Source organism: Aegilops tauschii, chromosome 7, assembly GCF_002575655.3.
Source record: "Aegilops tauschii subsp. strangulata cultivar AL8/78 chromosome 7, Aet v6.0, whole genome shotgun sequence".
In the NCBI taxonomy this organism is placed as follows: Eukaryota; Viridiplantae; Streptophyta; class Magnoliopsida; order Poales; family Poaceae; genus Aegilops; species Aegilops tauschii.
Window position 1 is genome coordinate 623,567,047 of NC_053041.3, and position 11,335 is coordinate 623,578,381.

At 46.2% G+C, this 11,335-nt stretch overlaps 1 protein-coding gene across 1 annotated transcript; it reads right to left on the minus strand.

The window, feature by feature from the left end:
- Positions 1-8,333: 8,333 nt before the first annotated feature.
- Positions 8,334-10,247, minus strand: LOC109778055 (desmethyl-deoxy-podophyllotoxin synthase-like). Its single transcript, XM_020336605.4, has one exon. The coding sequence runs from the start codon at positions 9,846-9,848 to the stop codon at positions 8,430-8,432; it is 1,419 nt and encodes a 472-aa protein (XP_020192194.1). The 5' UTR covers positions 9,849-10,247; the 3' UTR covers positions 8,334-8,429.
- Between the last annotated feature and the right edge of the window lie 1,088 nt (positions 10,248-11,335).

Sequence of the window (11,335 nt, forward strand, 5' to 3'; positions counted from 1 at the left end):
CCGTTAATCAAATGACAACTCATGTCTATGGCTAGGAAACATAACCATCTTTGATCAACGAGCTAGTCAAGTAGAGGCATACTAGTGACACTCTGTTTGTCTATGTACTCACACATGAATTATGTTTCCGGTTAATACAATTCTAGCATGAATAATAAATATTTATCATGAAATAAGGAAATAAATAATAACTTTATTATTGCCTCTAGGGCATATTTCCTTCAGTCTCCCACTTGCACTAGAGTCAATAATCTAGTTCACATCACCATGTGATTTAATACCAATAGTTCACATCACCATGTGATTAACACCCATAGTTCACATCGTCATGTGACCAACACCCAAAGGGTTTACTAGAGTCAATAATCTAGTTCACATCGCTATGTGATTAACACCCAAAGAGTACTAAGGTGTGATCATGTTTTGCTTGTGAGATAATTTTAGTCAACGGGTCTGTCACATTCAGATCCGTAAGTATTTTGCAAATTTTCTATGTCTACAGTGCTCCGCACGGAGCTACTCTAGATAATTGCTCCCACTTTCAATATGTATCTAGACCGAGACTTAGAGTCATCTAGATTAGGGTCAAAACTTGCATCGACGTAACCCTTTACGATGAACCTTTTGTCACTTCCATAATCGAGAAACATATCCTTATTCCACTAAGGATAATTTTGACCGCTGTCCAGTGATCTACTCCTAGATCACTATTGTACCCCCTTGCCAAAATCAGTGTAGGGTATACACTAGATCTGGTACACAGCATGGCATACTTTATAGAACCTATGGCCGAGGCATAGGGAATGACTTTCATTCTCTTTCTATCTTCTGCCGTGGTCAAGCTTTGCGTCTTACTCAATTTCACACCTTGTAACACAGGCAAGAAACTCTTTCTTTGACTGTTCCATTTTGAACTACTTCAAAATCTTGTCAAGGTATGTACTCATTGAAAAACTTATTAAGCGTCTTGATCTATCTCTATAGATCTTGATGCTCAATATGTAAGCAGCTTCACCGAGGTCCCTTTTTGAAAAACTCCTTTCAAATACTCCTTTATGCTTTGCAGAATAATCTTACATGATTTCCGATCAACAATATGTTATTCACATATACTTATCAGAAATGTTGTAGTTCTCCCACTCACTTTCTTGTAAATACAGGCTTCACTGCAAGTCTGTTTAAAACTATATGCTTTGATCAACTTATCAAAGCGTATATTCCAACTCCGAGATGCTTGTACCAGTCCATAGATGGATCGCTGGAGCTTGCATATTTTGTTAGCACCTTTAGGATTGACAAAACCTTCTGGTTGCATCATATACAACTCTTCTTTAATAAATCCATTAAGGAATGCAGTTTTGTTTATCCATTTGCCAGATTTCATAAAATGCGGCAATTGCTAACATGATTCGGACAGACTTAAGCATAGATACGAGTGAGAAACTCTCATCGTAGTCAACACCTTGAACTTGTCGAAAACCTTTTTGCGACAATTCTAGCTTTGTAGATAGTAACACTACTATCAGTGTCCGTCTTCCTCTTGAAGATCCATTTATTTTCTATGGCTTGCCGATCACCGGGCAAGTCAACCAAAGTCCACACTTTGTTCTCATACATGGATCCCATCTCAGATTTCATGGCCTCAAGCCATTTTGCGGAATCTGGGCTCATCATCGCTTCCTCATAGTTCGTAGGTTCGTCATGGTCAAGTAACATGACCTCCAGAACTAGATTACCGTACCACTCTAGTGCGGATTTCATTCTGGTTGACCTACGAGGTTCGGTAGTAACTTGATCTGAAGTTACATGATCATCATCATTAGCTTCCTCACTAATTGGTGTAGGAGTCACAGGAACAGATTTCTATGATGAACTACTTTCCAATAAGGGAGCAGGTACAGTTACCTCATCAAGTTCTACTTTCCTCCCACTCACTTCTTTCGACATAAACTCCTTCTCTAGAAAGGATCCATTCTTAGCAACGAATGTCTTGCCTTCGGATCTGTGATAGAAGGTGTACCCAACAGTCTCCTTTGGGTATCCTATGAAGACATATTTCTCCGATTTGGGTTTGAGTTTATCAGGATGAAACTTTTTCATATAAGCATCACAACCCCAAACTTTAAGAAACGACAACTTTGGTTTGTTGCCAAACCACAGTTCATATGGTGTCGTCTCAACGGATTTAGATGGTGCCGTTTAACGTGAATGCAGCTGTCTCTAATGCATAACCCCAAAACGATAGTGGCAAATCGGTAAGAGACATCATAGATTGTACTATATTCAATAAAGTACGGTTATGACGTTCGGACACACCATTATGCTATGGTGTTCCAGGTGGCATGAGTTTGTGAAACTATTCCACATTGTTTTAATTGAAGGCCAAACTCGTAACTCAAATATTTTACCTCTGCGATCATATCGTAGAAACTTTTATTTTCTTGTTACGATGATTCTCCACTTCACTCTGAAATTCTTTGAATGTTTCAAATGTTTCAGACTTGTGTTTCATTAAGTAGATATACCCATATCTGCTTAAATCATCTGTGAAGGTGAGAAAATATCGATATCCTCCACGAGCCTCAACATTCATCGGACCACATACATCTGTATGTATGATTTCCAACAAATCTGTTGCTCTCTCCATAGTTCCGGAGAACGGCGTTTTAGTCATCTTGTCCATGAGGCACGGTTCGCAAGCATCAAGTGATTCATAATCAAGTGATTCCAAAATCCCACCAGCATGGAGTTTCTTCATGCGCTTTACACCAATATGACCTAAACGGCAGTGCCACAAATAAGTTGCACTATCATTATTAACTTTGCATCTTTTGGCTTCATTATTATGAATATGTGTATCACTACGATCGAGATCCAACAAACCATTTTATTGGGTGTATGACCATAGAAGGTTTTATTCATGTAAACAGAACAACATTTATTCTCTAATTTAAATAAATAACCGTATTGCAACAAACATGATCAAATCATATTCATGCTCAACGCAAACACCAAATAACACTTATTAGTTTCAACACTAATCCCGAAAGTATAGGGAGTGTGCGATGATGATCATATCAATCTTGGAACTACTTCCAACACACATCGTCACCTCGCCTTTTACTAGTCTCTGTTTATTCTGCAACTCCCGTTTCGAGTTACTACTCTTAGCAACTAAACCAGTATCAAATGCCGAGGGTTGCTATAAACACTAGTAAAGTACACATCAATAACATGTATATCCAATATAACTTTGTTCACTTTGCCATCCTTCTTATCCACCAAATACTTGGGGTAGTTCCGCTTCCAGTGACCAGTCCCTTTGCAGTTGAAGCACTTAGTCTCAGGCTTAGGACCAGACTTGGGCTTCTTCCCTTGAGCAGCAACTTGCTTGCCGTTCTTCTTGAAGTTCCCCTTCTTCCCTTTGCCCTTTTCTTGAAACTAGTGGTCTCGTCAACCATCAACACTTGATGTTTTTCTTGATTTCTACCTTCGTCGATTTCAGCATCACGAAGAGCTCGGGAATTACTTTCGTCATCCCTTGCATACTATAGTTCATCACGAAGTTCTACTAACTTGGTGATGGTGACTAGAGAATTCTGTCAATCACTATTTTATCTGGAAGATTAACTCCCACTTGATTCAAGCGATTGTAGTACCCAGACAATCTGAGCACATGCTCACTGCTTGATCTATTCTCCTCCATCTTTTAGCTATAGAACTTGTTGGAGACTTCATATCTCCCAACTCGGGTATTTGCTTGAAATATTAACTTCAACTCCTGGAACATCTCATATGGTCCATGACGTTCAAAACGTCTTTGAAGTCCCGGTTCTAAGCCGTTAAGCATGGTGCACTAAACTATCAAGTAGTCATCATATTGAGCTAGCCAAACGTTCATAACATCTGCATCTGCTCCTGCAATAGGTCTGTCACCTAGCGGTGCATCAAGGACATAATTCTTCTGTGCAGCAATGAGGATAATCCTCAGATCACGGATCCAATCCGTATCATTCCTACTAACATCTTTCAACATAATTTTTCTCTAGGAACATATCAAAAATAAAATAGGGGAGCTAAACGCGAGCTATTGATCTAGAACATAGATATACTAATACTACCAGGACTAAGTTCATGATAAATTAAAGTTCAATTAATCATATTACTTAAGAACTTCCACTTAGATAGACATCCCTCTAATCCTCTAAGTGATCACGTGATCCATATCAACTAAACCATGTCCGATCATCACGTGAGATGGAGTAGTTTCAACGGTGAACATCACTATGTTGATCATATCTACTATATGATTCACGCTCGACCTTTCGGTCTCCGTGTTCTGAGGCCATATCTGTTATATGCTAGGCTCGTCAAGCTTAACCTGAGTATTCCGCGTGTGCAACTGTTTTACACCCGTTGTATTTGAACGTAGAGCCTATCACACCCGATCATCACGTGGTGTCTCAGCACGAAGAACTTTCGCAACGATGCATACTCAGGGAGAACACTTATACTTTGATAATTTAGTGAGGGATCATCTTATAATGCTACCGTCAATCAAAGCAAGATAAGATCTATATCAATATAAGTGATATGATATGGCCATCATCATCTTGTGCTTGTGATCTCCATCTCCGAAGCACCGTCATGATCACCATCGTCACCGGCGCGACACCTTGATCTCCATCATAGCATCGTTGCCGTCTCGCCAATCTCATGCTTCTACGACTATCGCTACCGCTTAGTGATAAAGTAAAGCATTACAGGGCGATTGCATTGCATACAATAAAGCGACAACCATATGGCTCCTGCCAGTTGCCGATAACTCGGTTACAAAACATGATCATCTCATACAATAAAATTTAGCATCATGTCTTGACCATATCACATCACAACATGCCCTGCAAAAATAAGTTAGACGTCCTCTACTTTGTTGTTGCAAGTTTTACGTGGCTGCTACTGGGCTTAGCAAGAACCGTTCTTACCTACGCATCAAAACCACAACGATAGTTTGTCAAGTTGGTGCTGTTTTAATCTTCGCAAGGACCGGGCGTAGCCACACTCGGTTCAACTAAAGTTGGAGAAACTGACACCCGCCAGCCACCTGTGTGCAAAGCACGTCGGTAGAACCAGTCTCGCGTAAGCGTACGCGTAATGTCGGTCCAGGCCGCTTCATCCAACAATACCGCCGAACCAAAGTATGACATGCTGGTAAGCAGTATGACTTATATCGCCCACAACTCACTTGTGTTCTACTCGTGCATATGACATCTACGCATAAAACCAGGCTCGGATGCCACTGTTGGGGAACGTAGTAATTTCAAAAAATTTCCTACGCACACGCAAGATCATGGTGATGCATAGCAACGAGAGGGGAGAGTGTTGACTACGTACCCTCGTAGACCGTAAGCGGAAGCGTTATATCAACGCGGTTGATGTAGTCGTACGTCTTCACGATCCGACCGATCCAAGTACCGAAAGCACGGCACCTCCGAGTTCTGCACACGTTCAGCTCGATGACGTCCCCGCCTTCTCAATCCAGCAAGAGGGGCGAACCAGTAGATGAGTTCCGGCAGCACGACGGCGTGGTGACGGTGTTGGTGAAGAACAATCTCCGCAGGGCTTCGCCTAAGCACTACGAAAACTATGACGGAGGATAAACTAGAGGGGACGGGGTTGCCGGCACACGGCTTGGTGTTTCTTGATGTGTCTTGGGTGCTAGCCCTACCCCTCTATTTATATGTTGAGCCTTGGGGTCGAAACTTGGAGTAAAAGCCTCCACAAAGTCGGTTTCACCCAAAAGGCAAGAGTCCTTCTCGGACTCCAGGGCCAGACGCCAGGGTTCCCGGCGTCTGGACCCAGACGCCAGGGACCCTAGCGTCTGGCCCCTGGACTCCGCAAAACTTCCTTTTGCGCTTTTCAAAAACCTCGTGGGCTTTCCCCTTTGGCCCAGATAAAGTGTTCTTGTGCCCAAACATTTCGGGAAACATGCCGAACCCCTTCCGATGGATTCCGGAGCCTTTCCGGAGATCAAACACTACTATCCACATATCAATGTTTACTTCCGGACCATTTCGGAGTTCCTCGTCATATCCGTGATCTCATCCAAAACTCCGAACAACATTCGGTCACCAACATACATAACTCATAGTACTATATCGTCAACGAACGTTAAGCGTGCGGACCCTACGGGCTCGAGAACTATGTAGACATGACTGAGACACCTCTCTGGTCAATAACCAATAGCGGGACCTGGATGCCCATATTGGCTCCTACATATTCTACGAAGATCTTTATCGGTCAGACCGCATAACAACATACGTTGTTCCCTTTGTCATCGGTATGTTACTTGCCCGAGATTCGATCGTCGGTTTCTCAATACCTAGTTCAATCTCATTACCGGCAAGTCTCTTTACTCGTTCTGTAATACATCATCCCACAACTAACTCATTACTTACAATGCTTGCAAGGCTTATAGTGATGTGCATTACTGAGCGGGCCCAGAGATACCTCTCCGACAATCGGAGTGACAAATCCTAATCTCTAAATACGCCAACCGAACAAGTACCTTCGGAGACACCTGTAGAGCACCTTTATAATCACCCAGTTACGTTGTGACGTTTGGTAGCACACAAAGTGTTCCTCCGGTAAACGGGAGTTGCATAATCTCATAGTCATAGGAACATGTATAAGTCATGAAGAAAGCAATAGCAACATACTAAACGATCGAGTGCTAAGCTAACGGAATGGGTCAAGTCAATCACATCATTCTCCTAATGATGTGACCCCGTTAATCAAATGACAACTCATGTCTATGGCTAGGAAACATAACCATCTTTGATCAACGAGCTAGTCAAGTAGAGGCATACTAGTGACACTCTGTTTGTCTATGTACTCACACATGTATTATGTTTCCGGTTAATACAATTCTAGCATGAATAATAAACATTTATCATGAAATAAGGAAATAAATAATAACTTTACTATTGCCTCTAGGGCATATTTCCTTCAAAATAAACCGGGGGTTGTAGTCTTTAGGACTAGAGCTATATTCATCACCTCATCGCCTTAGGGTTTAGCTCATGCTGATCTCGAGGTAGATCTACTCTGTGAACCATACTACACATTCAATATAATCAAGCAGGACGTAGAGTATTACCTCTTCGAGAGGGCCCGAACCTGGGTAAACACTGTGTTCGTCGTCCCTTGTTCCCAGATCCACAGCTCGGGACCCCTACCCCGAGGTCTGCCAGTTTTAACACCGACAGTGAGCTTAGCTTATTTCCACCCCCTCTCCTTGACAATGGAAAAAAGCTGGGGGAGGGTGGCTTCCCGCAGCTTCTGACTTAAAACGAAGGGGTATAGCAAAGTGTTCATGTTGTTTCCTCTTATTTACACCAAAGTTGCCACTGCCCAGGCTCGGGTCCGAACTGACCCTCCCTGGATCCCCTTCCCTATCACACTCAATCCCTTGTCCCTCTCGCTCCCGCAGGCTAGGGTTCCTCCAGCTACAGCTAGCCGCCGCCGTCGCCGGTCCCCAGCTCCTCGACGAGGCCGTCTCCGGCGACATGGACGGCGGGCAGGCCTCCATCTCCCGCCGATGCTCCTCTCCTTCCTCGGGCGTGACCCCTCCCTCCTTCCTCAGGCGCGGCCAGTACCTCGCTCGGTGTGCAGCAGCAGCACCACTCCGGCGGACGGCCAGGGCACCACTCCGGTGGACGGCGCCCCACTCCGGCCGACGTCCCCCTCTGGCGAAGAACCCCCCGTCCCCATCCGAGTCCGTGGCCGTGACCATGAGCAGCTCCTCTGTTTGTTTTTTCAAAAAAATTCATCTAGATTTGCTATGAGCGGCTGCTAATGTATAACGTTTTCATACTGATTTGCTATGAGGTGTTGCTTATATATGGTAGAACTAATTTTGATATAGATGTGCTGAATGTGCCTAGTACAGGATTGTTGCCCTCTGATTGCTACCATTTTATTTGCATAGAAGAAATATTGATGGCTTGTGTGTATGCTACCATTGTATTACAATTAGAAGAAATATTGATGGGAGAACCATGTAATAATTTGAAGATCTTTTCTAGTATTCATGTGTTCTTCTCAAGTACTCGTACGTGAGACGGTGATGCATGTATGATATTCGTATGCCAGACAATTATCTTCCTTATGTTTGAGTATAACATATTGTGGTGTTTTGAGGTCGAATTTATGTTCTTACGGGCAGCAAAATGCTAAAAAATAACACGAGATCATTTAATCAGAACAACAATATTGTACAAGGGTATTACAGATTTTTCATTGACCATACCACAGATAAGATAAAAAATATGCCCTGAAAAGAATGGGATAGGTTATTATTGAGATCTTATTTTTACATAAACTTATTTAGAGCTTATTTTCACCGGATAGCTCAAAAGAACTGGCCCTTATTTAGGTGGCACGACGACGGTGGCATGCAGCCACAGGTCGCTCTTCCTCCTCGCCGTGATCCCGAACGCCTCCGCCATGTCCAGCTCCTCCGTGCCCCCGGGGAGCTCCCAGTCGAAATGGAAGAGGAGGCTTGCCAGCGCGAGCTCCATGAGGGCGAGCCCGAACGTAATCCCGGGGCAAATCCTCCGCCCCGCGCCGAACGGCACCAGCTCGAAGTCCGCACCCCGGAAGTCCACCGCCGCCGCGGCCCCCTCCTCGAACCTCTCCGGCCGGAACTCCTCGGCGTCCGGGCCCCAGCTCGCCTCGTCCCGGCCGATGGCCCACACGTTGACCAGCACCATGGCGCCCTGCGGCACGTCGTAACCGAGGACACGGCTGGGCTCGCGGCACTCCCGCGGGAGGAGCAGCGGCGCCACCGCGTGCAGCCGAAGCGTCTCCTTGATCACCCTCCGCAAGTACGGCAGCTCATGCATGGAGTCCTCCCCGACACGGCTCTGCCCGGCGAGCGCGCCGCGCACCTCCGCCTGCGCCCTCCTGAGCGCCGTCGGGTTCCGCATCAGCTCCGCCATGGCCCACTGCAGCGTCGACGCGGAGGTCTCGCTACCGGCCCCGATGAGGTCCCTTATCACGGCACGAATAGTCGGGATGTCCAGAGGCGCACCGCCGCCGCCGTCCAGAAGCACGTCAAGGATGTCCTCTTCTTCCTCGCGGCCGACGCCCGCCGCCTTCCTCGCGCGTTTCTCCTTGATGACGGCGTCCATGAGCCGGGACATCTCTCCGAACACCGTCTCAACCCGGCGCGCCGTCCCACTGAGCGCACGCGCGAGGCGCGACGACGGGAACAGGTCGGCAAGGCTGAACCCGGCGGCCACCCTGACAGCTTCGTCCAGGCACGCCAGGAAGGCGTCGCGGTCCGCGATCCGGTCTCCGACCACGGCGCGCACCGCGGCGTCGGCGACGTACGTGGCGACGAGGGAGCTGACGTTCACAGCGGCTCCGGACGCCGCCTCCGCGGCCACGGACGCGACGAGGGCGGCGGCCTCAGCCTCGCGAGTCCCCCGGAACGTCCGTACGCGTGGCGCGCCGAGCAGCTCCGTGGCGCAGAGCTTGCGGACGGCGCGCCAGTGCTCGCCGTGCGGCGCGAGGGCGATGCCGAGGCCGTCGGCAGTGAGGCTGGCGGTGGTGTCCGTTCGCGGTCGTGTGGCGAAGGCGGCGTCGTGGGTCTTCATCACCTCCTTCGCCGCGGCCGCCGACGAGGCCACGACGACGGGGAGCTCGCCCATGCGGAGCAGCATGAGCGGGCCGTGCCGGAGGGCGAGGTCGCGCATGGCATGGTGCGGGAGCGCGCCGACGAGGTGGTGCAGGCTGCCGATCACCGGCAGCTGCCATGGACCCGGAGGCGGGTTCAGCGGCATGCCAACGTGCTTGCGACGTCGCCTGAGCTGAGCTTGACGAGGAGGAGAAGAGGGAGGTGGCGATGGTTCCCGGTGGTTGCCATGGCCTGTGCCAACCAAGCGTAGTTTATGTAGGAGCAACCGAGAGCAAGTAGCTGCTCCCAAAATGGTAGGTGGTGGATGCCATTGGAGCAGCTAGCAAAGATGCTTGCTAGCTCCGTTCCAAAATGGATCGTCTTTCAGAATTATACATGCTGGCTTTCGTCAGAGCTGTCTAGATCATCGCCGGTTAGCTAGAGTAATTAGTATAGTAGGCTTAGACCAATAACTTTCTTATGTGTTACTTTGAGTTCGTCACGTGTATATATGCTCCTTCCTCCGTGTCTCGTTGAGAGTCAACAAATCTGGGAGTGCAATAAAAAATTCAAAATAAATACTAAAAAAATTCAAAAAAAGCTCCAATTATTTTTGTCATGGTAGATAATTTGGTATGTGTTGTCTGCTCCAAATTTCAAATCATTTGAAAAAATTTGGGGTCGGTTAAAAAGTGTATTGTGCATATACTGTTGTGACCCAATTTGTCTTTTTTGTTGAGAGTTACTCAGATGTCCAAATGGTCTGAAATTTAGAGTGCACCAAATTATCTACCTTCCATAAAAAAATTGGATTTTTTAAAATTGTTTTGAATTTTCTATGAATTGTTTTTTGACCGGGTGCAGATGAGCTCGGGCTCAGAATTGGATATTCGCAAATCTGCTTGCAATTTTAGACAATTATAGCATAGTATTAACAAAGTATAATTTGGCAGAAAGGAGATGAATTGGTAAAAAAAACATCGTCCATTTTGGGGCAGGGAAGAAGGAAGTAATCACCTGTTCATGCAATGCACTATCTCCAGAATGTTACGGAATATTTCGAAATGTGCTTAATTTGATTGATGTGCCAGATGACAAACATGACACGTTTAATGCATGGATACAGAAATTTGGTAAAGCTAAAAAACATCTTGATGATGGTTGGGATTTTAGTTGTTTTCTGCATTATTTGGAGACGGGAAAATAGTGATGTGTTGGATAACGAAAGGATAACTGATCCTTGTGTTCCTGTCAATATGATTGTTGGGTGGCTTAATGATTTGCATGATTTTGCAGGAAAAACAGGAAAATCAAGAATCTGTGAGGTGGGGGATAAGAATGTTAGAAATGATAGCAAATGAAGTGTTTAAAATGGTGCATGGCTGGCGAGCAGAGGTGAATAGGATTACGGCAAACTGAAGTTGCTGCTGGTTTCCCTGCCCTATCTAATGCCCACTGCTCACTGGAGTTCTTCCATATGCGATGCTTTTGGTTACTTTCTCGTTGAGGGCATCTCCAACGTCGACCCTCAAATCGTCCGCAGATGTCCGGATCGCCTCGGTCTTGTATTAGTATGCAGGCCGGTCCGGACGCGCTTTTACCGGCGCCAACCCTACGGGCTCTGACGATAACGCAACTGTTGAAATATGAGAT

Bases quoted from the DNA above. Each gene is read 5' to 3' on its own strand.
- LOC109778055 (XM_020336605.4), bottom strand. From the start codon at position 9,848: ATGCCGCTGAACCCGCCTCCGGGTCCATGGCAGCTGCCGGTGATCGGC.